Source organism: Anas platyrhynchos, chromosome 3 (assembly GCF_047663525.1).
Source record: "Anas platyrhynchos isolate ZD024472 breed Pekin duck chromosome 3, IASCAAS_PekinDuck_T2T, whole genome shotgun sequence".
NCBI classification, from domain to species: Eukaryota; Metazoa; Chordata; class Aves; order Anseriformes; family Anatidae; genus Anas; species Anas platyrhynchos.
Window position 1 is genome coordinate 57,066,132 of NC_092589.1, and position 27,408 is coordinate 57,093,539.

The window sequence follows — 27,408 nt, forward strand, 5'->3', positions numbered from 1 at the left end:
CTTGTGTAGGAGCTGAGGTAACTAAACCACATGTCGTGGTGATGGAGGTGAGGGCATAGTCTTGCTTCTTCCAAGATGTGCTAGGGAAATGGATGTCTTTCCTGAAATAAGCTTTCTGCTGCTCGTAATCCTATATGAGCTGGTGGGGAGGGGGTTCTTTCCTTGTGGTCTGTTCTGTGGATTTGGGGCCTGCAAAGCCATGATTGCGCTACCAGTTTTAGAGGCCTTGGTATACACCCACAAATCTGTGATATGCAGCAATGGCATAAAATAAGTATTGATCACTTCTGGTGCACCTGGTTGACCTGACAACTTGAGATATAAATTATAAGGTTTCTATTTATAAGTTCTGTTAGTGTGATGAGTTTTATTTCCAGGAAAGAGAAGCATAGATAAACTTTAAACCTGACCAAACAAGACAGCAAGAAACCCTTACTCTAATATGAATCTTCCTTTAAGATGCTAGAGTGAACTATGTGTGATTTTTATCAGATACTCTCTGCGTCGATTTGAAGAGTTTGTAAGAAAATAGTCACTTTTAATTCCCAAGAGCCTTCTCTACTTTAGATTGGAAGGTAATGTAATAGAAGACAACGAAACGATAATTGGGAATATAACCTTACCCCATGCCACAACTCTGTGTATAAAGCAGCTCTGTTCTTTAAACAGAAACATTGACAATGTTGTCTAATAACATTTTTTTAATGTGTTGCAATTGCAGAGTCAGTACACAGTAAAGACTTTTGTGTCTAAATACTTGAAAATTAAGTTGTTCTTTTTGTTTGTGTTTCTCCCCCCTGCCTGTGCCAGTATGTAACAGGCCCGCTCTGTTTGTGCGTTTCATAGAATCACAGTTCCTCCTGATTACTGAGAATCTCAAAACATCACTGTGCGTATTACTAGTTGTGTGCAGCAGTGACTACTCACATGTGCAATCACTTCTGATTTCCTCTGTCCAAATTGCTTGCTCTATGAAACAGTCCCCTTTACCCAAATTGGAGTTGGAATGTGTCTCGTAGGATAAAATATTAATTGGATTGTTTGCTAGTTAGATGCCTTTCCTTCTTCCCCTTGGAAAAAGCTGTACAGACAATTTTGGACAGGGCAGAGAACAGCAAGTTTGATATTGTGAATCTTCCAGGAAAAAAGTGGTCATCTGTAAGAGCAGTGCAGGAGATTTTTGTCTCATAAAGTTTGCTTTAGTGTTCAGTTTGGAGTTCTAATTTTGGAGATAATAGCTTCCACTGTGCTGAATTGCTCTTCATACATGCAGCCCCTCTCCACCTATTTAACAATGCTGTTTAACAAGGAGTCTTCTCTGCAATCATCTAAATGACATGGAAGGCTCACTGGTGTGTTCTTTTCACTTATAGGCTCGTGTTATGTATGATTTTGCTGCTGAGCCTGGAAACAACGAGCTGACCGTCAGTGAAGGGGAGATCATCATTATTACCAACCCGGTAAGAAAAATGACATGGAGACAGGGCTTCCGTGCACTGTCCTGACCTAATTCAACAGGTGAAGGAAAAGATGTGCTAGGTGACTCCGTGAATCCCTGACCACCTTCCACTGAAGAAGTAGCACACAAACTAAAACCAAAGAATTTTCTAACAGTGTTGTGGAAACAAATGCAATGAGCAGGATTCTGGAGGTCAGGGGCCCTCTCAGCCTGTGCCTACATGCTTTGGAATTCTTTGCTCAGCTTTTTTATTCTGCTAAATAGAGCTGAGTGCCAAGGCAGAAAGAGCTAATGATAGTGATACCCTTTACATCTGAGTGTTGTCTTTTTTTTTTTTTTTTTTTGTGCCTAGTGTTCCACATTTTGTGTTTATGTAGTCTTTCACATTTGCCACTTGAATTTAAATAATTCTGACATGCCAGCTCCCTTCAAGTCTTCGCGTTTTTTAATTAATGACTTCAGTATTCCAAGTTTCTTTAAAGAACTTGTCACAAAATTTCTAAATATGTGTTTCTAAATCTGTGCATTCTGCCATAATCAAAGCAATACGCACAAGGTACAGGGAAGGAGTGGGGAAAATATTAGGGTAATGCTACCAAGGAAAATTTCAATTATTCTTAAAGTATGTTTGAGCAGTGCTATTTGATTTATTAATGACAGCATGCTTTTATTCTCCTATATAGTTCTTACAATTGAACAACAGAAGTGTTAGTTGAATCTTCTGAATCTTTAGTGATATGGCTCAATGAATAGGCTTTTTTTTTTTTGAAACAAAATCCCCTCATCTGCATGCCAGATTTTGTTTATCTGGTTGCACAGGAAATGTACAGATGAAACAAATTTTTGAAAAAGCATAATCATGTATTACCCTGATACTTTTTAATTCCACTGACTTTAAATATTTGAAGCAGATATTTAATGGAATCAGCACCCTCTTGAGTAGAATGCTGTACTGTAGCACAGGTAACTTTAAATAATTCAGGAGTTTTATGTTGTTTCACAATAAATAGTTTACAGCTTTTAAATTAGCTTTTCCTGAAAAAGCTGTTTGTGTGATAAGACAATATGCCTAAAACCAAGTAAAAAATTATTTCATGCTGTCAATGATTGAACTGCATCATAAATTGCCACAAAGGTTCTAGAACTTTTTTGATATTCTTTTTTGATACAATAAGTTCATAGAGAGCAATGGAATAAGTCATGAAAATCCATTGTTGAAATACTAATAAGTGCAGTGGTACAAATGTGACTTCTGGCGTAAGATGTCATTACTCCTATAGATCAACCAAACTAGTTGAATTTTTAATCTGAGATATCTAGTTCTTTGTGTTCATAAGTGTAATCTATTAGGTACATAAGAAAAAGCAATTGAAAGTTTGTTATTTCAATAACTGATTGATCTTTACTATTTAAACTCATAAATACATAGGCAGACTTCTTTGTTATGTGCAGTATTATAGAAAATTTCTAAGTAAAAAAAAGAAAATTGTGTATAAACAAATATATCAGTTAAAAAGCAAATTAAAAACCTGAAATTCAGTAATTGCTGTCTACCATATGTAGTTCCAATTCTCAGCTTGACATGTAACTTGAATTAGCTTGACATGTAACTGTTCAAGAAACAGCTGGATTTTATTTTTTTTTTTTTTAAACAGAACTGGCTTATTCCAGATAACGTCTTGGAATTGACTTTGCTTAACTGCAAAGTTCTGCAAAGGCTTTCTAGTGTATGTAGAATGTGTTTTAAAATTAAAAAAAAAAAAAAAGTCAGTAATAGGTTGCACCACTGAGGTATGAATTGTTAGCTTTTTCCAAACTGATGGTCTGAGACCTGCCTCTGTGGCATGTGTCTCTGAACTTTGAGATTATCCTTAATGTTCTTGTGTTACAGCTGCCTCTCATCACACACCTTTCACGGGTGAAGTCCAGAAATGTTACCAGTAGCTTAATTCCCCGATTCTCCTTTCTTTATAATCTGTTGAATAAAATGAGTGCTTTGGGAACAGCATTCTAATAGCTGTGTTTTGATGATGGCTGTGCACAGAATTGGCTGTGCATAATGCAAAAATGATCGAGTGCTCAAAATTAAACTTTTTTCCATCATGTTTGTTAAACCTGAAGTCGTCAATTGCCATGTGAAACAAGCATTGCCTGTGTTCTGTTTCAATGAGTATCTGCTTATTCAGCAGATTTAAGCGAGCTTGTTCATGGTCATATAGTCAGACCTGTCTACTGAATGTTGCATTCTGCATTTGATAGCAAGCCAGTGCTCCTTTCTGAGTTTAAAGCATGCCGTGGGATCCATCTAGCAAAAGTATTTCCATATTATTATTTTTTTTAGGATGTTGGTGGAGGCTGGTTAGAAGGAAAAAACAGCCAAGGAGAGAGAGGACTTGTTCCAACAGATTATGTTGAGGTAAGTGACTGCATCGCTATGCACTAAGCAGAACTACTGAAGAAGCAATCCTTTGGTTTGCTGATCAGACTCTCAATGCTCAAATGTGAAACATCCAGTGTTAAAGCTCAGAACATATAATATCATTGAAGCAGCTGTAGCTGACTTCAAAGATCAGTGCAAATATGTCATCTAAAGCTACTGTGCTTCTTCGTGGTTTCCCAAGAAATGCAACAGGAGGTTAACCACAGCGAATATCAGTGATACACGGAACATGAGCGATGTTGAGTTTACTTCTGGTTTTGTGCCCCATGATTTTGTTTTCCTGTCTGAAGATGCAGATGTAGAAGTGCAATGAGTAATACAAATTACACTGGTGTTGCTGTGGCTGCCTTGCCACATGCTCATAAATCTCTAGAATGGAAATGCATTTCTGGGGCTCAGGATATGGGACCCCAAATCCAGGGATTGAGTTCCCAGTCTCCAAGCAGAAATGTTAGCTACCTTGTTAATCCCTTGTTAATTTATAGATAGGTGTCTACTGCCACAAATATGTTATGCTATGATAATGCAAACCAGTTCTCCTTGTCATGGAAATAAATCCTCTAGATTTTCTTCAGTCAACTTCTTGTAAAAGATACTATTGAATTTGAATTCAGGGTATATGCTGTCATCTTAACATCTAGTGTTAGAAGGTTATATGTAATTGGATCAATGGAAGCATCAAAAAATCTCTTGCAACTTTTTCCATTTCAGATTATAACCGACAGTACAAAAGATGGACTTAGTTGTGGTAACTCATTAGCTGACCAAGCCTTTTTTGATTCCCTCTCTTCAAATACAGCTCAGACCAACTCGGCTGCAAAAAGCAGTAATCAGGTACGTCTCCATTTTTTTTGGCAACAGTAGGCATGGCAGGTTCTGTTGACATAACTGCTTGCACTTCTCCATTGTGCTGTACCATATTTGTGAACCCTCATACAAGTACTAATTAAAATAATTGTGTTTTCCTTAGGGAACACTTCTGTTGAATATTAATGGTTTGTATGTCTCTTCAGTTACTGTCACTGCTGGAAAAAGGAGCATTCTACTACTTTCAAAAATAGAGCATTTTATTTTTTTCCTGTCTGCAACCATTTAAATCCATGACTGCCGCAATTTCTGTATCCCAGTTGTTCACTCTTGGTAATCACTTGGTAACTCACTCACTTGGTAAATCACTCTTGGTAACTCGTTAATATGCTTACCTTTTTTAGGAAACTATGCTTTTCCTTTCTTTTCCTTTTCTGTTTTTTTCTTTTTAATTTCTACTGTAATTGGGTGTTCTACGCATCATCAGCCGGTGATGTATATACACCTTGTTCAGTATTTGGGTAAGGTTTGTTTCTTTGATTAAAAAAAGATAAAGTAATTTCAGGCATTAATTCTGGTTTGTTGAAGAAGAGGCTGACTGTTTTTGCTGGAAGACTGTTTTCTTTTCCTTTTCTCCCTTTTTCCTTTATTCATAGTGTTCTGTCCAGTGTCAATTTATCAAGCAGCAAGTATTTAGTTTCATGTTACATATCCAAGGGCAGACATCATCTTAACACAGGTTGTTTGTTATGGTCTACACAGTACTGCATGTCTTACACGTAGGAACAGTTAAACATGTCAAAGTCCATAGGTCAATAGGAGAATGAAATCTCTTTCTATCAGCAGCATGCAAAGGTCTCAGGTGTTAGAAAGTAAATGCTTTAGTCATTGTAGCAGCTGGGAACACACCTAGTTTGTAGAACACTTAAAAATCAGTTATTAGTTTTCTTAGCTGTAACTTGCACCACAGGACTTTGAGATGAAGTGAGATCTCTTGAAAAGTGTGTGTTGACTGTCATGCAGAAATGTCCCGTGTAACAGTTCACTGACTATATTGCATTTAATTTCTTCTGTGTATTGAGCTAGGCAATGCTAGGAGTAATACAAGTCCTCCCTAACTTTTAAATAAAAGTTTCTAACTGTTCTTCAGTGATCATTTGTAGTTCACCTTGTTGTGACTGTCTAAAATAAAAGGTGGTAGAGTAGGGGGGAGATCCCAGTGGTACTTGTAAGCGCTCTCTGATGACATCCTCCGGGCAAAGTCACGGGAGGAAAAGTTAAAGCAAAGATGTCTGTTTTGTGGGAAATAAGGAATTAATGTGTCTGTGTAATTTTGGAAGATGAATTTTTAGAGGAGGGAAATGCTTGAAAATGCAGGGATCATAGGCTTGGTAGTTTACTGACTCTGTAATACAAACAAATTTGCTGTTTCTTCATAAGATTTGGAAGGGGGTTACTTCAGGTGAACAGCTTGTCTCATCTCTGTCAGTGCATTATTCTTATTTGTCTGATCCCTCTCCATTATTCTTCAAATGCTTCAAGAGACAGTTTGGAGAACCTGTGTACCATGGTGTATTATAATAAAATTATACTGCTAACAGCAATAGGAGAGAGGGGAGTGTGCACCTGGATGCAGGCAAGGTCATGCAAGATGTGGGGGAAACTAACCAATTCTCTCAAGCTAGTATGTCTGGGGTTACTGTTTTCCTGCTTTTTCATTACAGAAACCATCATGTTGCATGGTCAGGATTTTGTCATGATTTCAGTTTCCTCAAGTTTTTTATTTTAACTGAGTTCGGTAAATTGCTGTTTGTTTTTTTTATCTGTATATATAGATATAGATATGTTAGAAAACCAGTAGGTCTTGCTTTTTCAGCTTCTGACATTCATCTGGTAGCCTGTTCCTGTAGTTTATTGGTAATAAGAATTTAATTTGTATACTGAGCAGTTGGCTTCAGCTTTTGGCTATTATGCCTTTCTCCCAGATTAGAGAGCTCTGTAGTTCATGGTATTTTCTCCCTGCGGAAGTTCTATGGTTAATTGCCCTCATGATAAAGAAGCTCTATCTGTTTGTTTCTTCATGCAAGAAGTTTCTTCTTCCATGAAAGGCTGCCTTCTGCAATCTTTCTGATCTTGTGACTCATCTGTAAAATGAAGATACTAGAATTTTATGCATTCTTTCTGTGTACATCACGTGGCTCAAAACAGAGGTTTAATATTCTGGTATAGAAAAGCCTGATACACTAAAAGATTGCATTGGCTCTTGTAGCATTGCATCAGGAGGTCAGAGTTGTTCATCCACTGTGTCCCAGCTTCTTTTTTAGAGCCGTTGCCTGTAAGAATACAGCCTTCTGCTTTCTGGGTGTAGTTGTTCCTCGATGCATTACTCCACGCTCAGTTGTGTTAACATTTGCATTGTTTAATGTGAGTTTGTTCAGGCACTCTGGATTCAACTGTTCAGGCACATCTGGATTCAGATGCACAGTTGCAAGCAATTGACTTATTATTTTCAAGTTGATTTAATGAGTGACTGGGTCAATATACAAAGTGCTTCATCTACAAATGCAATTTGCGTGTTCTGGCTATGGAGAGCACAGAAATATGACAAATTAGTTGCTAATGTAAACAGAATTGATGAAGGAACTGCTACAGTAGTAGAAACTAAAATGTTCATAGGTAACAGTCTTGTGCACTGAATAAGAAATGTCAGCATTCCTAACTGCTGACATTGTGTTACCTGCCACTTTGTGAATGAACAGGGTATTCTTAGGAATTTTCATACTACTGCTGTATTAAAGTCACTTTAACATACATCTAATCATATAACATTCACAGCCCCCCAATTTTAGTAAGGCAAAAAGACATCTTAATTCTTGAAATGCCTACCGTTTTTCTAACAGTAAGGGAAAACATGGACTGTCACACAGCCTTTCAGTACCAAACCTTATTAAAAATAGTAGATTTATCTAAGTTACCATGTTAGCTTATTTGGTTCCCTTTTTTAAGAGACCTGCTTTTATCAAGTAGCAATGCTGTATATGATACTGACCCTTTAATCGTGACAGTGTTCCCAAATCTGTTTGGGGGAAAACAAACAAAAAAAACTCGTTCCCTGTATCTATAGCCATCCCCTTTTGCTTTCCAGGCAAACAACAGACCTTTGGTTTCCCACTATGGCCCCTTTTTCTTTTTGGAGTTTAAAAAAGTACAACATGTCTGTCTTTCCTTTTCCAAGATGTGTTGTTGTCATTCAGGGAATTATCTCCTGAGAAATAATTAGTAAGCAATACCTAAATGAGCTCTACTGACTTCTTTTTTTTCCACTGAGAAATATATAATGTCCACAGTAACATTTTGGTGTTGTGCTATGTCTGGGTTTGCCACAAATGTGAAGTGACAATAGAAATGAGGCAGAGGTACTTCCTGAAGAGAAGGGAAGAATTTGGCACATCTTGGCAGTTTATTCTTCCCCAGTTAATTCCTGGAGTCAGCAATGTCTCAGCAATAAATGTCTTGGTAGAACTTGCAGCTGCTCCTTAGGGGAGTCTCAAGCAGATAACAGAGACTCACACCCAGATAGCCAGAAAGAGGTGAATGTTTCCAAGAATGTTTCTATGTGTAGAAAACACTGGGGGAGATGAAAGCAACCAAAGGAAGCACTAAAGCTACTTATATGCAAACAAGGAAAAAAATTGCTGAATGTGACTATTTTTACTACTAGAGAAGAAAAGCAGATATGAGATCTTAATGTTGCCCGTCGTGTTTGTGCTTTCATATCTGAAAAGCCTTTGGATAATATTAGTCAACAAAACATAATTTGAGTAACCCCTAGCTGGCAAAGATGGGGGCTGTTAAATGGCTCTCCTACTGTCTTGACCTTGTAGCTTTTACACAAAGGAAATAAAGGAATGAAAAGTTCTTCTTCTGTGTCAACCCACTGTTCCTCTGAGTGATAATTCAGGCTTGCTAATTTTTAGTCATTTGAAACAACAAGTGAGTATATCAGCACTCTGTTTTTTTTGTTAGAATTGCATGTATACATTAAAGAAAGTTACCTGTGAACTTTTCTGGTGTTAAAATAACACTGGTAATAATGGCACTGGAATCAATTTAACTTACTGTAATACATCAAACCTGAAATTTCTCAATGCAGATGAAGAACATGTGGTGTTTTTTTTTTTCTTTGTGTGCTGAATTGTTTCCAGGGGCTGTAGCAACAATAGATATCCTTTTAGGCACTTTTGTTTAATATTTCTTATTGCAGTTGTGAGCAAAAGTTGTGAACAAAAACAAGCTTGCCATTTTTAAATGGTGTATATCTGACTAAATTACAGTTACGTTGGCCCAAACTAGTTCTCCTTTTTAAGAAGCTAAGCCTTTTTTCTGAGCAGTAGTCTCACTAATGGTATGTAAACAAACCAGCTATATATGTAAGAGCTGTAGATGTGGCTTCACAGTACTTTTAGATATAAAAGCAGTCCTTGTAACTAACCATAAGTTGCGTTTGTAGAGGAGTTTGTTCCCTTTTCTTGACATTGATTTTCTGATCGCTGCCAAGTCTACTTCTGTGTACAGATGACTGTACAGCTCTTTCAGTTCTAGGTAAAACAGGTATTCTGCAAGTTAGCTTTTTTGTGAATTGCTGATTTGTCAGTTAATTCCAGAGTGACCTTGGTGAACCCATGTGTAGTGTGTCTTCAGATATGTTGTAGGCTAACCAACAAGGGCCCAGGAGTAGGTACAGGAAGCAATTAATAGAAACTTCTTGTTCATCTTGTCTTATCCACTGTAAGTGAAACCACTTGGGATGGTTTCTCTCACAGTTGAAGAGTATGAAAATATACGGACTGCCTTAAGTGCAGAAAGTCCTTTCCCTTCAGAATACCGTGGGACTTTATGGGCAGGACAAATCAGCAATAGTAAAACCATCTAATTTGGTGTGCAGGAACTGAGGCAACTCTTAAGTTACTAGATGTGTAGGGCATACATTGTTGAACGTGCATAAGGAGGACACTAAGAAGGCTATTCCCACAGTTGTGCTTCATATCTTCTCCAATTCTTGCAGCTTAATGCAAGTTGTAGTCATTAATTTGTACACTATGCCTGCCCAGAACTGCTATGAAAAGCACTAGATATTAAGAGTTAAGAAAATAAATATAATTTCAGTGTTTTTACTAGCAGTGCATGATTTTGATGCTGTGGAAATTGGCATGCATATTACTGTGTTCCTGGGAGAGCGTTTCCATTCTCTGACATTGCTACGTGCGTGCAGTGAGGTACGAGTATTGTTGTGAGAAATGTCTGACGCACTTGTGTTTGGTTGAGTCCGGTCTGTCTTGTTAAACCAGTATGCTAAAATATAACATGTGCAGCTAGGATCACCGTGGAAGTTGCACTTGTAATTTTTGATGGACTTTGCAAACATGCTTCCCTAAATAATAAGTCTTAACTCTATGTAAATGTGCATTTTTGCAAGATTTTAAGTGCACACAGAGGTAGCTTTACATTAACCATCTCTTGAAGAGTTTAGTGTAAAAGTTGTCTAAAGAAGTACAAGCAAAACTAGTGGGTTAGAACTGTTGGTAAGCCACAAAAATACCCAGTGTTTTATGCTAGTTTGCTGGTTTTCGTGTTTAGTAACTTCCAGTTCCTGTTACAGATGATGACACTACAACATCCTTCATTGCTATGTGTAGTTTGAAATCAATGCGTTTTTCCCCACGTCTAAGTCACTATATTGTACTCAGACCTGTATCAGGAATTTGTGACCAACTCTTTTTACCAAAAATACCGGGCAGCTTATGACTTCCATAAAACACTGGAAACGCTGGTTTGCTTGCTCTGGAATTAAATGTATTTACATACTAAAAAATAACTGTCCAAAATAAGACAATGATTATACCTTCCCAAATTATGGAGCTGTCTTTTTTTGAGTGTCCTGGTGGAATAAAGGCTCAGGCAGCAAGATGTTAAACTATAGATCGCTCTTCATCTTCATCGTGCACCCATGCCATCAGGCAAAATCTGAATATTCCTGAAATAATCTTCTCACAACTTAGTGTTTGCATGCTGTCTCGTAGACTTGTTTTCATTTAATTTCTTGTTTTGTGAGCTAGCCTTGTTGTGTGTGTGGTTCCAGCAGGCAGTATGCTGTTTCTGATTTTTAAATCTCTTCTTGCTCATTAAATGCTTCTTACTTTTAAGGTGATATCTTTAGCATTTGTAATTGAGAGTGGTAACCTGAAAAGTCTTGGCTAGTCACACTCTTCAACTCTCCTCCTCCAGAAAGCACAACATGGGAAACCCATGTTCTGTTACAAAATAAAATAAAATAAAGCCTTGTTTAATCTTTGTAGCCTGACCTTTGGATGTCTAGAGAGCATCAAGGAGGAACAGGGAGTTTTTCTTCTGTTTCTGGCTTTGCTGTGACTGCTACTTGAAAAACTAAGTGAAATTCTTCATCTGTGTATTGAGAAGCCATTAGGGACTGAAATGAAGTCGAGAGAAGACAAGGATAGGGAGGTGACTTGGTTGCCGTTTACATATTCCTGTGTGGGTAACAAAAACAGAAGCGTGAGAGAACCTCCCTGAATAAACATATATGGGATTTTTAGTGACAAAGGTGAAGCTAAGCAGACTTGAGAGGGGGGAAAAAAATCGACTTCCTCTAAGCAGTGAGGGTGACAACAGACGTGCTTTTTCCCTTGCCTCACCCGATCACTGAGGTGTGGGGTGGTTTTTGCTGTTTTTTCCTCTCTCAAGTCTCAATGATGTATCCTTCTATAAAGTCCACGCTCTGTCACAAACTTTTTTTTTTTTTTTGAGTTAAATCAGAAGATAATAGATGGAAATCCACCATGAAGCAGCTTCTAGGTTACTTTGTCAGTGAGTAACTTCACAGGTAAAGAAATGGGATTGGAATTGGGAAATGAACAAAAAATGACCTGCTTTGCTCTTCGTGGTATGGTGGTAACCCAGTTCTTCCACCTGGATGCGAGGAGTGGCCTGTGGGTGGCCCTCGGCTACATATAAAGTGTGAGCAGGCAAAGGCCAGCTCCTTTACAGGGACTGCTTTTTGGGAAAGCGGGGGCTGGAAGTGGAGGTGCTGGGTACTGGTTTGCTCTGGAAGGAAGGAAAGGTGACAGGAGCAGCTGAGGAACAAATATGTTCTTTGGACAGCATTGCTGCTGCCTTGCCAGCTGTGTCTGGGGGTCCTCTCCTGTGTTCATCAGCGGCAATGTTCCTGTATGTGAGCCCATAAGGGTGGTTGTCCCTTAGCCAAGCCCATTCCCACTTTTTGTTTTTCCTGGAGGATTTCTTTAAGGACAAAATGCATTTAAATGGTGCACTGGAAAAGAGGTCCTTCCTTCAGGGGTTAAAGAGGTGCCCACAATGCCGGGGTAATGATCTACCAGGAAGTAACCCTGGACGTAAAGCAGCATGGGCATGACAGCCACTTCAGTGTCTGCTGATGTGCACACTTGCTCCATGGTAAATACAGCTAGTGAGCACAGCTGGGGGGTGGCTGCACAGCAGGCTTCTCAGCCTTCAAGTTCCTTCTTGAAGAAAGAAGGTTGACTTTTTTTAGGGTGACTGTCTGTTTACTCTTTGTATGTACCTATTCAGAGGTGCTGTTATCCAAAGAACTTGAGGTTAATAATGTCTGAATATGCCAAACACTTTGCCTTAGTCATGTGCATGGAGACATCTGTAAAACTGGACGATAGCAAAGATATCACTTCTTGTTTCATTTATGATTCACTTGTTGAAGATACTGACTTTCCATCTCCAAGCTGAGGATTTTCCTGTTGTGGTGGAATTCTTCTTCTCATTCACCTATAATTAGATCTGTAACGACACACTAGACTTCTCCCTGCCATCCCCTAGCCCCCCACCAGTAATGATCTGGTTCTAAAGTGAATTTTAATCCTCACTTGAAGGAGGACTCTTAAAATATTTAGCAATGTGTTGCCTCTATTGTCTTTTCTCCAAACAGCTTTTTTTTTGTTCTAGTTTTTCTCCTAGAGCAGTAGGAGTGAGTCAAGCAAGGCTGTAGTAGTATACCCAAGGGAAAATTGGCTGCCTTTAAGGAGTTTATCCTTGAACTTAATCTGTTTATTTGTTTGATGTTACCTTGAGGAGCAGAGATGTAACATTTCATTTGAAGGTTGATTACTTTCTTAACTGTGCATGATGTGGCATTTTCCTTTTGTGTTTTTGCGTTGGAGATTGTTTTATGTACTTCGATGTTAGGTGTGCTCTGTCAACCTCTATTGATTGAATAGTTTCTTGCAATGACTTTTTCTCTTTTCTGTGCTGACTAAAGAAAGATCAAAGCATTATCAATTTCAGTTATGGAAAACTAAAGGTGTGAGAACTTGTAATTTAATCACTTATAAAATACTTGCTGGCTTAATTAAGGTTTGTTCAACTGGAGCTAAGCCACAGAAATGGTTTCTCTTATGGAGTTTGTCAGCTGCTGAGATCTGCAGAACTGCTGAATGGAGCAGAGATTGCCCCTTTAACAAATGTTGTGTCTTTGCACGGGCCTCCGTGGTGTTGTGGGGGACTTTGAGGATAGCAGGCTTTTGGATTGTTTAACCCTTCTCCACACTTACTGATTTTTGGCTTCCACATAGAAGTGTCCACAGCATGTCTCTGTCTGGGCAAACATTTGACAAAACACGAAAGGAGACCTGTAAATGCTCCTTGGGACATACTGTCTATGTCCACATCCCTAAGCCATCTCTCACCCTCTTCCCCTGTGCCTTTGAAAGAACTATGGGCCTGTCAGCTGAAAGAAGCTGAGCGAGAACACCATATTCCACACCTTTTATAGCCTGAGAGTGATGTGCCTAGGAGAAAGAGCTTACCCCGAGCTTCCTCAGGCACCTCAGAGGTAAAATTCTGATTTGAGTAGTTCTTCCTTATAGGCACAGGTGTAAAACATCTGAAAGAGTCGTTTGAGTAATCTGCTTCCCCTTGCTGTATAGCATTTAATGTATATCAGCAACTGTCTGCAAGTTCAGTGATGATCACTTCTGACAGTCATTCTTCAGTGCTGTACTCAGTATTAATATTATTGCCTCCCCCTTGTTTTGCAGCAGATCTTAAGGTTTCACTGCCACCCACTCATGTACCAGATTTCACATCAACCACAGAGAAGAGGAAAACTTTACTCAGCCTCTTGGCAATCATCCCACTTCTGGGCTTTGGGTTGCCAGTGATCAGTACAACATCTATTGCAGAAGTGTATGCAAATGAATATTATGTAAACTATTCTTTTCTAGATGCTCTAAGTTAGGAGTGGGAACACTTTTCGATGTGGTTGAGTTCCAGCATGTGTCTTCCTTCAGCAAAGATGATGAACTCTGATGACATGTATTTTTTTTCCCATTATGTAAACTGGTATGAGGTGAGCATCATAGGATGAGCAGGCTGGTACCCCGTAAGCTACCAGCAGCTTGTCTGTAATTGCTGAGAGTAGGCGTCAGCTATCCAAGAATTAGGTAGGCCTCATAAGAGGCCTCAAGAATTAGGTAGGTTTGTTTCTCTTGAGTCTTCTGAATGGCAATTTCCCCTCATCTTGAAATTTTGGGCTTGATTTCCAGGTTCTGGGGACTCTGAGCCTGAAGAACAGGTGCTGTGCAGTATCAACAACGTAGGTCCAAAGCATTATCAAGCGTTATGGGTTTGGTAGTGTCTTTCAAATCTCAGTGTCAGGAGGCTTTGTTTTAGGGGAAACTAAAGCAAGAGCTCACATTGCTAAGGATTACCTCAAAGAACTATTGAAAACTAATGGATCAGCATAACTACAGCTGTGTCTGATAGAAAAGAGTGTTTCTCTGAGTGGTGGATGAAGTGTGGTGTTCTTACGATAGAAACAGCTTTGGCATTTGGTAGGATCAAGTAGTATAAAAAGAAAGTCACAGGTGCAGCTGTTTAAGTTGCGTGTATGTTTTAATGGATTGAATACCTGGAAAAACTTGTAACGTTTACCTTTCGAGCATTTGTTTGTTGCGCAAACAATTTTTTTGCTCTTGTTGCTTATCAGAGAATGTTTCAAACTTGTGTAACACACCAGTTCTTACTCAGAAATTTGCAGAGAAGTGGACTTATTGGTAAGCTGAAATAAGAGTGGAGAATTTCAGTGAAGAAAAATTGAATGTAGAATAGCTGCATCTTTTTTTTTTTTTTTTGTAAGAAATAAGCATTCAACACTTCTGCAGGATTTGGGGAGAATAAGTTGGCTTTTAGTGGGAGTCTTATTAAATCTTCTGGCAAATGCTCTAAGCTTTGTGTCAATGTTACAGTTTCACATAAGTTGTTAAAGCAATTAATTTATATTAGGCATCATTTCTTTGATGTGCTGCTTCATGATACAGACAATGCACTGGATTTTGTAGGCTTTGAGATTTCTTTTTTTTTTCCCTCCCTTACAAAACACAGTTCCTCCCTCTGCTGAACAAGACAAGCTTTGTAGGCTTTGTTTTCTTTCCTTCCCCTTCTCCTCCTCCTTCCTCCTACACTTTGCGTGGGGGGTTTTGATTTGGTTTGTGGGTTTTTTGTTGTTGGTTGGTTTTGGTTGTGTTTTTTTCCTATTTCTGCCACCTAGTCTGCTCCAAACACTTAGTGCACAGACTGTATTTAACTACTTGATGCTTTTTCAAAGTGTAGTGTTAAAATGAGGTTGCAGAACAGGATGCTAAGCTATTAATTCAGTTTACTGACAGGTAGGCCTGAAAAATCAATGCAGCAGTTAGAGACACATCTGCTGTATGCTTTTTCCCTGAGGTTTCCACCTCCACAGCAACACCAGTAGAAGGGCATGTGATTACCTTCACATGCAGATTATGCGGAGGGAGTAGGTCTACACAGAGATGCTAGACTGTTTCACGATAGGTTTCTGTTTCCTTTCCTCATCTTTGCTGTAAATGAGGTAAGCTCTGACAAGGACACTGGGCGAGTTGCTGGCCATAGCTGACACACCAGTAGCGATGGTGTGGGTCATCCGCTTTTAGTAAAGCTACTAATTTGCTTTTGATAATATAAACATTCAGTTCAATACTAATCCTTGACTTCTGACATTTTGGTTCAAGCGTGCTAATTAGCATGTGAACTCTAAGTACATAAAACCACAGACATTGTACTTCTGGTTTTGGTATAAAATAATTACCATGGGTAAGAGTGCTTCTTCACACTGTTGGCTTCAAAGGCTTACGTTCCCTAAGGAGATGTAACAGATGTAACAATTATTGCCATGTACTAGCATCCCATTGCTGGAGAGCTGATCGGTTCTTCCAGGTGCTAGCTGCATTTAAGAGCTGTGTAGCTGGGAACATAAGATTTGTCTGCTGCTATTGAACCAAACAAGTGTGAAGTGCTCAATGCAAGCTCACAGCCTTATCAGCAGGAGATCAAAGACTGCAGGGAGAAAGTACGTGGTCTTTATTCACTTCTTCAGCAGTTCCTTCCTTACCTTTTGTCTTCTGTTTAAACAATATAGGCAAACAATGCCAGTGATCCTTGGTCGAGCTGGAATGTTGGGAAGTCTGGGAACTGGGATAATGGAAACTCTGGTGACGGCTGGGCGACGAAACCTGAAAGTGCAGGTGGCCAGAGGAACAGTGCTTTGAATAACTGGGATACAGCAGCAGCATTTGGTCATCCCCAGGCATATCAAGGACCAGGTGTGCTAATAATACTTTTATTTTTAATAGAGTAGGTGGACAGTAGATGTGGGAACTGCCTCATCTTTCGTAACTATAGAACATTTTTTACTTAAATACAACAATAAAAAATAAATACTTTTCCTGGTAGCAAATTACCAAGTGGATAAACTGAATACTAAAATAATGCTTTTCTTTTAATACTTTTAAAATTAATTTCATTTTAAAAAAATCAGATCCACAATAACAAATGTCTCAAACCTGTATGGAAATCTGGCAAGCCAAAAAGTCTTGTGCACAAATGATCTATTCTCAGGCATGTTGTTCAACTTGCATTAACTGGAACTTAAATGCAATTGAATTTGTACCCTCAGGCCTGTGAAGTAGAAGTCTCCAAGTCCTTGATTTTTGGGAAGTATCTAGAAGTAATCTATCTTTCAGAAGGCTCCTCACTTTTTTTGTGGTAAAGACCTAAATTAGAGGAGAACTCATAACTGGGGAATACTAACCTGGAGTATATGAATATGTAAGACCAGTGATTTATTATTTTTTTTAACACACCAGCATCTCTCTTTAATGTCTGCCTCCCTCCTCCCCCTCCAATGGATTTCTAGTGTAGTGTTTTGCAGGATGTATTTGATGGGGATGATGATAACTGAAGAAGAATCACAAAATACAAGGTTCAACTAGCTCATCAGTATTATTACATTGTTGATTGTGTATGAATGCTGAGGAGGTTGCTTCTGCTTTTTAAAGAGAAAACATTTAACTTTTTTCTTCCCCTACGTTAGCAGCTGCTGATGACGATGATTGGGATGATGACTGGGATGACCCAAAATCATCTTCACCATCTTATCTTGGTTACAAGGAGACTGAGTCGTCAGAGGCTGGGGGTCCTCAGCGTGCAAACTCTCGTGCAGCTGCTATGAAGTTACCACTTAACAAGTAATGGAAAATGCAGGATGAATGCGTATTTAATGAATTGGAATTTGTAGAGTTGTATAAATGTATTCATATTAAACCTTATTGAAATATGCAGTGTACATATTAGTTTGGGGGGTTAAAATTGGAGGTGGATTCAGCACTGACTATTTGTGATCAGAGAATGCACATTCATGAAAGCCTGAAAGTACATGACAACCTATTTTTGGAAATGTTACACAGGCAAAAGATGCTTTTACAAGTGCTGAATTTCTGGACCCGCTGTTCTTTAAATTTTTAATTATCTTTAGCACTATATGTGCTTAGTGAAAATGAAAGGTGATGGCATGTGCATACAGCAAGACTAATCAGGCATGCTGCTACAGAATTATTGAGCAATTAGTGTTGCTAGGAGTGGAAAGATTGTTCTGCTGTCTTGTGAGTATCAGCCCAGGTTGATTCTTAAGCCATAGGAAGCTTGATTTTATTTTTGGATTGGCAAATATAGATAAAATCTTACAGTAGCATGAAGTTTGCTCTGTTATACATTATTTTATGTTACAACTTAATGTTTGTTTATTCTAAAATTACTGTTACTCTGAGAAGTTACCCTGTGGTAATCTTTAAATGAATGAAAGCAGAACAGAAAACAGTTGAACAGCAATGGTCTCCCCAGGTACATAACTAAAATTAATGACTGGTCATGCAGAGATGGTTGATTTTGTTCATCAGTGGATGTTTTATGCAGTCTTGCAAGAGTACCTCTCCATCATTCTGACATCTTCTTGTTGCAAACTCATTTAGTTTGACCAGCATAAACACGCTTTAAGAGCATTATTTGTCTGTAAAGCAAGCCATACGTCTAGTGTTTCTGCAAGCAAACAGTAGGTAGGCAGTACTTCAAGGGCTAAGTATCTTAATTAAAAAAAGAACTACTGTTTGCTTTTTGTAAAGCTTTTTACAGACTTTAAGGACACTATGGTGTTTTTTATGTGGTTTTATTTTGAATTATTCAACTCATGCTTAGAAGTACTTGTTAAATCTACAATGTGTTGTTCTTTTGGATGATTGAATTCAAGTTGTCTGAAACAGCAAGGTTTGCATGTGTGTGCACACTTGCAGACTGGGCTGCAATGAACAAAGTGGCAAATGCTGCTTCATGTTCTGGTATTGTATTTGCTCTGATGGTCTGCAGAGCACATGTAGCTACTTCTGCCCTTCAAGAAGTGGGCTGCATTCTGTAGATAAAAGCTGGCAGTTGGTAGCTCAAACTGTTCTGCTTTTTCAGGGCAAATAGTTGATAATCCATGGTACAGTTTTCTACTCTTGAGAAATGCTAAGCTTTATTCTTAGTGGTTGGGAATTCTGTACGTGTCAAAAGGGAATGCAGAGTAAACTTCTCACTTTGTTTTCATTAGATTTCCTGGATTTGCAAAACCTGGAATGGAACAGTATCTGTTGGCAAAGCAGCTAGCAAAACCGAAAGAGAAGATTCCCATAATTGTAAGCAGTGTGTGTGTGTGGCTCTTGTTTGGTGGGTTGATTGTTGTTGTTTTTTATTATTTTTTATTGGGGGGGGGAGGGGAGGATGTTGAAGAGGGATGTGAAGGGAAGTGGTGGTGGTTGCTTTTTGCTTTTTTTGCTTCTGTTTTTTCTTTTAAATCTCCCCACCCTTCCATTCTTCCCCATGCTAATTGTTAGGCTTAGGCTAGTCACATGAACGTGGGTTAGGTGAAATGGGTGCTTAACCCGTAACTAGAAATACAACCATCATCATGAAACTACAATATTTAAGCATTTTAATGTCGCATAGATAACACTTCAGAGTATCACTGAGAAGTTTCGTCAGGGTCTAGTCCTAACTCATTTCTAAATGTGCTGATATATTTTTTTTAAATTCTTCTTAGTTTTTCTTACATGCATTAATTGTGGTTGTGAAAATAAGCCTTTTTGAGGTGAAGGGTGCAGAACAAATTCATTACACTGTCTATCAGCTTTTTAGATAGTTGTCAATTACAGTAGAACTGCATTCAAAAAGGCTTGCAATATTCAGTCATGATGGCCAGGTCATCTTCTGATCTAATAAACAGACTGCTCTAGATATATGCTATTATAATGAAATGTGACTGAAGTAGCAATTTCTACAATTCACTGTTCCTTAATTATGTGGGAAAAATTGTAAAATACAGAGAACATGAACACAACTGTGGTGAATTATCTTTGGCTGCAAGAAACTCTTGTGTTTCCTGATTCTCAGGCTCTCACTGAAATTAATGGAGAGAATTAGGAACTCTGTTTTCAAAATACTCTTAATTCATACTGAAAGTATTGTTTTCCTTGTTTGCAGCTGGAACAACATAATATGTTGAATTAAACGCAGTAATATTTGCAATTTCTTGCAGATCGGTGATTATGGCCCAATGTGGGTTTATCCTACCTCTACATTTGACTGTGTCGTGGCAGATCCCAAAAAAGGTTCTAAAATGTATGGTCTCAAGAGCTACATTGAGTATCAGCTGACCTGCACTGTAAGTGTATCTGAAACAGGATCATCTCTCTCACAGATATGGGTCATTTCTACATATAATGCAGCTCGTGTTATTTAGTAGCAGGGTTGTAAGTGATAGTTTTTACAAGTTTTCCACCAGGAAAACAAGGAAAACTTGTAAATATTGTTTTATTTTCTTGTTTTATTTTCTAGCATTTCAAGTTCTTCTGTATCTATAGACTCAAGGCTGTAAATCAAATTTTATTTATATTCCATATATTTACTGTTCCAGTCACACTTGTTTCATGTTACTCTCTCTTGATGCCTGTCAAAATTCAGAGTTGTCTTTCTTTTACAGAACACTAATCGGTCTGTCAACCACAGATACAAGCACTTTGACTGGTTGTATGAGCGTCTCCTGGTTAAATTTGGATTAGCCATTCCAATTCCATCTCTTCCGGACAAGCAAGTAACAGGTAAATGTTTCCCAGCTGTGGGTTCACAGGAAAAGAAATCAGGAGATAACTTCTGTTCAACGTTCAATTACTTCTTACTATTTGTGGTTTTTTCCCTATTATGTTTAAAGAAGATATTAAAAAAAAATACTGTTGCTAAAAAAACACTGCTACTAAACTTAGTTTTTTTATTTAAATAAGTTAATTTTAAATTATTTAAAACTGGGCCATTGATTTAAAAACAAACAGTGGATTTAAAAAAAAATCCTTATTATTACAGAAGAGAATACTTATTAGAAAGAAGCGATAACTGCTTATGTTCTGTATTTGCAGTTGGTCTGAAGGAATGATTTTGAGATTTTTGGTGCTGCTTTTCTTTTTAATTTGATTGCAAAGGTGTGCTGTGTTGTAGCACCTTTAAAACAAACCTCCCTGAGGAAAGGGAGCATCCTCCTACAAATTGTTCTTTGCTTGTAAATAAAATGTTGCAGTTGTTCCTCGTACTGATTGATTTTTACAATTGTTTTAGAAAGCATCTTTCATTTGTACAATGCTGTGCTCCAGTTTCTGCTCAAGCTGGATGGGCATCATTCTCTGAAGCCTATGGAAGTCTGTTCTTAGTTCAAGGAAAGTGGGATTGGACAACTTAAATGATCGTGAATTCAGTCACTGCAATTGAATATGCTAATGCCTGTGCATTTTCAATGGTCTCTAGCTCATTTTTCTACAAGGGGGTGTGGGTGTTTGTGAAGAAACAAATGGGCACCTGTACAGAAGGAAAATGCATTACTTCTGCATGTTTCTACTGGTGTGTTTAGTAGTAGGATTTTTATAAAGCCTTTAGGACAGCCAGCTAAAACCAAACGTACGAAAAAGGGCATGTAGCCAACCATGTAGCTGTGAGCATAAAAAATGCAGCATCTCTGTCGTGTTTGAAGAAAGATAAGCATTGATGCAAATGCTGGGATAAATGCCGAGGAAACTGAAAAGTGAGGAAGTGACTTCCTCTCCTCCCCTTTGTCAGCCTCGTGTTTAGAATTCACCAATATCTTTAGACAAACTTGTGCATGTGGACTAAAAGGAAGCCAGAAGACCTGGTGGGGTCTGTACATTTCATTGTAATTATTTTAAGACTCAGGAGTTTGGCATCTTAACTAAACTTTGCCTGTGGCTTTCTGTCTTTTGGGGTCTGTGGGAGAGGATAACTTCCCTTATTTCTTTTTGAAATGTTACAGGAAACACTGAAAAATGCTGTTTATCTTTCACACTTTTGAGGAGGGTTCTTTCTAGACTGTCTAGAAATGCCTCTTTCTGTCCACTAGTCTTAGCACTGTGAGATTCCAGCTGTCATAGCTCAGAATCATGACTTTGCTGGCAATTATATGCCTAATGACTAGCACAAAACTTCCAAATATTACTTACAGGAATGCTGCTATTTCAGTATAGTTGAAGGGTGGAACAAGGTACGAGTGTGGGTTATGTAATCTCTCTTACATAGTACTTGATATTTTTTTCTAGTTAATTTGCAGGAAATGTACCTATACTTCATTTTTCACTAATGGTGTTCTTTACTTGCTAGTCATGCCAATTTCCATATTTGCAATTGAAAATAAAACCTCACCCTTGTAGAGCTGCTGCCATAGTAACTATACAGTAGAATTACATTGAAAGTATTGAAAGTACATGCATTCAAGTTTTGTCATCTGTGCTGCTATGGAAATTAGAAGAGTTGGTGTGCTGGAAGGATCTCTCATTCCTTTCAATACATCTTATTCACTCAGTGCTCTAGAAGTCTGATATGGTGCTTTTTTTTTTTTTTATTAGAAGTGATTCTCTTAAGACTCTCCTAAACAATTTGTGTTAAACTAACAGGTTCTTGTAAATACACAGTGCTGAAGCACTACTGGCTTAAAAAATATTTTTGATTAGTGCTAAAATCTAAATGCCAAAAAATCAGTTACTAAGTATTACATGTATGTACTCTAACCAGTTTATACATATGGTTCATTGAGATTTTTTTTAATTACTTTCAAACATTCATGGTAAATGAACAGGTAATAGATAGAATTATGTTTGTTGGAAGTATCATCTTAAAATCTGTTGTTTAAAATTGGACTGCTTACATACAAAGGCTCTGTTAGCTAGGATATGATGTCTTGGGAAGTGGGTAGTTCCTTTTTCTCTGACTCTTATGAAACTGACACTGACCAAGAATTTTTAAGACTGACAGAAAAATGCCTTCATTCTGAGTTTGTGCCTAGCTTTTCTCTTGAGTCATTTGACTATCTAATTTTTCCATCCACATGTTTATTAATCTTTTTTTTCCAAAAAGCTATTTGAACCGTGGGTAAGGATTATGTCCTTTTAGTGTTTCCTGACTATCTTTAAAAGGAGCAGTTCCCAGACTATAATCAATATACTGCACTCTAAGGTTCTTCTGATTTGTCAGCATAATGTAAGTCAAGAACTTACTTCATGTAAGTTCTTCATCAATTTAATAACTCACTAGATGAATTACAGGATCAGTGTGTATAGATATCTATATATCTATATAGATATGCACTAAATGTGTGTGTTATGTTCACATACATAAAAAAAAAAAAAAAAAGACAAGCCGGGGTTGTTCAAGTGGAAACGTAACAATTATTGTTCAATGTGTAACAGGGCGCTTTGAAGAAGAATTTATCAAAATGCGCATGGAGAGACTGCAAGCTTGGATGACAAGGATGTGTCGCCATCCTGTTGTCTCAGAAAGTGAAGTTTTCCAGCAATTTCTCAATTTCCGAGATGAAAAGGTAGGAAAGACTAGGATTGAGGTTCTGCTCCCCCCACCTCCCTCCTTGAAATACGAATTTGGCTCCTTACTGCCTCGTTTGTCTGCCCCCCTGTGGGCAGTAGTGAAGATCTGTAAACTGCTGGGCTTGGTGTATTTAGCTGACTGATTAAAATCAGGCATAAAGTTACTTGTCTGAAATGCTCTATGCCATTCTAACAGATGTGCTCTTGAAAGTAGCTTTGCTGCCAGTCTTTAAGAACAGTTTGTGTCCTCCAGCAGAAAGGAAACACATATAAGAGATCTTTTGGCTGTTTTCCCTAATGCATCTCTGTCAGACTTACTAATTACTGCAGTCCTCTGACTGGTACTGCTTTGCTAACAGAAGCTGTTTCACAGCGGAACTGGCATGTCTGATCCTGTATTATACTTAAAAACAAACAAAAAAAAAATCCCAAACGCAGTTGTAGATGGAATCAATGGTAATAGGATTATGCTGCAGTCTTATCTGATAAAAGAAGCCCTTTTGATTTCCTCCCTGCCTCCTCCCTTCATTTCTTTATGGGTTTGTTTTTTTGAGAGATTTAGTGTTTTCACCTTCAGTAAATAATAGTTTCCTTGTGATTTGAGCTGCAGCTCCATTAATAATTTATCTATCTACTGATGAGGAAATAAACAGGAAAATTCCATTCTTTTTTCCACAAAATAATTATACTAAATACACAGACATTCTCCTCAAAATGTAAATGATCCTTGGAGGTTTTTAAGACCAGACTGGATAAAGCCCTCAGGTCACACCTGATCCTTTTTGAGCTGGAGGTTGAACTACAGACGTCCTGAAGTCAATTCCAAACTTGATTATTCCATTAAGTAAAGGTTTAATAACATAATAATTGCAGTCCTAATGAAGTGCTATTTGGATGGCCAGTGGAGAGTTGTATAATTGTGCTAGTTAATCAGTGGTTCTTAGCATCTAACTTACAGAGTGATGTAAAAAGAACAGATGTGATACATCTGGAATATTTTTTTGTCTGTTCCCATTAAGAACTTAGTATGACAATTGCATAATAGTCTCATGATCATCTTGAGTAGGTTCTGAAATCAGCACCATCACATGCACATACTGCTGAAAATAATTGTCCTTAAACTGTATTTCAGTAATATACAAAAAGGGTCTGTTTACCCCCAGAATCTGGAAAACAAAATGCACAAGGAGGGGGGAGGGTAACTCTAAGAAACATTGTCCCTACTGAAACTTCAGTTTAAAATGTTTTCGTGTATGGGTGGTCTGTTGTCCAAGAGATTTCATTCACTGATTCAGCACAGGTCCTTAAAGTTTGATGAACAATGGTGGTCATTTTTTATTTTTTTCGTTCCTAAAGGAGTGGAAAACTGGAAAGCGGAAGGCAGAAAAAGATGAAACTGTAGGAGTCATGATCTTTTCTACAATGGAACCAGACGCTCCTGACCTGGACATGGTAGAAATGTAAGGTTTTTTTTTGTTTTGTTTCGTGTTTTTTTTTTTTTTTTTTAAGCTGTTTGACTGTTTCTGTTGTTTGGTTGGTTTTAGTTTTGTTTTGTGTTTTTTTTCCAAGCATAATGTGTTTGTATAGGCAATATATACTGATTTAATATAAAACTAAAATAGTAAGTATGCACACATAATTCTTGTATTTGAAAAGGTATTTACGAAGGCAGAGCTGAAAAATTTCTTGCATGAGATTTTCCTATAAACTCCTCCCAAATGTGGAATTCTGTGTGATGTCTCTGACTTCAGTGGCTGAATATTGATCTTAAAAATATTTACGCAAAACTAGTTGATGAGGGATTACTGACAGATCCCATGGAATTGTATTTTGTACTGCTGAGGGGCTATATTTTGTTCTTTAATCCTTCAACTGTGAACAGTTCTGAAGTGTGCTAGACCTGTCAGGTAGCTTAGGATAACAGCAAACCATCATGGAAAGCAGTATTTCTGTGTTTAAAAAACAAACAACAATAAACTACTACTTGAGTAGAATACATGCACAGTATTATTCTAACGGCTAGAATGCAGGGAAAGCAATTACAAATGACAAATTATTTAAATGATCAAACCTCATTTTAAATGGGTTACTACATTTTTGGGTATTGTCCTGGAAGTGTAAATGGATATATATTTCTCGTGTGTGTGTATAGCATACCTGCACTGTTTGTGTGGAGTTCTCTGTGGCAGACCTTGGGTTCCACTCTCTATGGAAGACTGGGTTTACTCTGCAGCCTTTATTTCACTCCTTCAGGCTTAATCATTTTTCTTAGAAGATATATGTAGTATACGTGACACGCTTGCTGTTGTGGAACACAAAAACTTGGAAAATGTTTTGGGTCTGAAATAGTGGATAAACTAGTGGGGCAGAATGAGAAGTGTTTATAGCAGCAAAACAGTGGCGTGCCTTCACATGGAAACAGCCCAGCATATGGACTTTATCCATGTGGTGCAGTGCCTTTTAAGGTACATGTAGTAGCTGTGCTGTGGCAGTTGTATACTCATAAAAAGGACAGATGTTTGTAGGTCACTTCCACTTTATTTCAAACTTTTCTGCTTTTCTCAAGTGATGTGCTTTAATTATCCCCGTGGTATGAAAGCTGAGGAGGTGAACCAGAGGGAGGAGTTCGTGCAGAAGGGTGCTTCTAGTGTATACCTATAGGCATACAAGTTAAATCCTTGTAAAACTTCATTCAGCGTGCCAGCTTTTTCTGTTGTTCATACACAGGGCTTGGGTGCCTGACACTGAATTGCACCTTAGGTATCTGAACATAAATGGCATGAATTCCTCCTGATATACCTGAGAGGGAACACTGATCTGAACACTGGCAAGAAGCCCATCACTTCTCTGATGCTGGCTGAGGCTGCCAGTAAGACAGGCTTCATGTAGTGGCATCACTTCACTGCTTCTACCCCATCAGTCTTGTTACTGCTTCTGTGGGAAACCCCCATTGCAAAATGGGCGACTCCACCAGAGCCTGCTGGCAGGTGAGCTGTGCTGGGGAATATGACCAGCCTCTGTGCTGATAAACACTCCCTGGATGCTGAGGGCAGGTGAGCTGCCTATGGGGAATGCTTGCCAGAGGGTTCTGGCTCCTGGGCTGGGGCAGGCAGCCCAGGGTGGTGCTGGGGGCCTGCCTGCCTGCTTTGCTGGGGGGCCGTGGCACCACAGACACGCACACCACGTTCCAGAGCCTGGGAACCTCTCAGGGTGCTATTGGAAAACACACGTAGGAACACACGTTAGTACAGGTATTGTCATTTGGCTAGTCTGCTCTGTCACTGATCCTATGCTGTTAACAGTAACAAAGAGGTGGTTGTACACCTTAATCAACATTTTTTTAGGTAGGAAGGAATAGTTAAAGGGGAGCCTCCAAGTTTAAAGGGTAAGGAGGTCCTGATTCATGTAATGAAAGAAACTTGAACAGTGTACATAAATGTATCTTAGCTTAACAGATAACCTCATGGTTTCTTTTACTTCAAAGAAAAGAATATTGTGACTGTAACATGCCAATGTTTCCCAAAGTCAGCCCAAAAATAGGACTGCTTCTGTAATCACTTAAAGTGATGGCATCTTCTGGAAAAACAAGAATTAAAATAATACAGTGAGAACAGCTTGCTGAATCTTTGAAACTAGTCAGCTTTATAGTGTTGTTGGTATAACATTAAGTATTTTGGGGAAAGCTCTTTCCATCTTGATTTTTTTCCTTTTTTTTTTTTTTTTTTTTTTTAGTTCAGGCTCCCTCATTTAATAGTTGTTCTAAACTTGTGGTGTTATGCATGAAAAAAGAAAAGCAGCTCATGCATGAGCTTCAGCAGACAGTTTCATAATAATCTTAAACTCTTTGGCCATTTTTTTTTTCTGTCACCTTACCTTTCTATTTTCTGTACAGGTGTTTTTGTTGCTGTTGTGCCAGGCTGGGAAAAGGAAGATGCAGTGATCTGTCTACTTAGTTTCCCAGAAGATCACTTAGAGCATCTCACTAGTTCTAATCAAAGTAGATACAGTAGTGATAGTAGTGAAGACTGCATGTAAATCTTGATGCTGCATTGAGGGCCTTGCTGGAGGTCAGTCAGGTGTCGTTTCTTTCTGTGAAACTGCACAATTTCACGTTGTTCACCTGTGTCATTCCATAGTCTATTTGGGTGTGCAGCTGTGGTGTATTTTTGTGTCTTTCCTCCAATGGTTTGTTCTCTTCCCAAAGAAGATAACTTTGAATAAAACACAAAATATTATTTTTATAGTCTCAAAAGCCATAACTTCCGTAACTGGGCAAGCCAACTTGATAACAGTTCCTAGGTGAGAATTCTTCAGTGTTGAATAGTTCTTGAATGAGAAGATGCTATTTACTGAAACAACTTAGGCAGTCC

General features: G+C 38.3%; 1 protein-coding gene across 2 annotated transcripts in view; it reads left to right on the forward strand.

Annotated features, from left to right (window-relative positions):
- SNX9 (sorting nexin 9) overlaps window positions 1-27,408 on the forward strand; it is a 58,887-nt gene that overhangs the window by 14,843 nt on the left and 16,636 nt on the right. Inside the window, exons 2-11 of one of the 2 annotated variants that reach the window (XM_027454409.3) lie at window positions 1,374-1,460; window positions 3,801-3,875; window positions 4,611-4,733; window positions 16,213-16,396; window positions 17,170-17,320; window positions 18,715-18,799; window positions 19,699-19,824; window positions 20,143-20,260; window positions 22,904-23,034; window positions 24,395-24,498. In XM_027454409.3, the coding sequence (XP_027310210.2) occupies window positions 1,374-1,460; window positions 3,801-3,875; window positions 4,611-4,733; window positions 16,213-16,396; window positions 17,170-17,320; window positions 18,715-18,799; window positions 19,699-19,824; window positions 20,143-20,260; window positions 22,904-23,034; window positions 24,395-24,498 (1,184 nt within the window). Of the gene's footprint in view, window positions 1-1,373; window positions 1,461-3,800; window positions 3,876-4,610; window positions 4,734-16,212; window positions 16,397-17,166; window positions 17,321-18,714; window positions 18,800-19,698; window positions 19,825-20,142; window positions 20,261-22,903; window positions 23,035-24,394; window positions 24,499-27,408 lie in introns of both variants that reach the window. The other variant, XM_027454408.3, reaches the window with a different exon arrangement.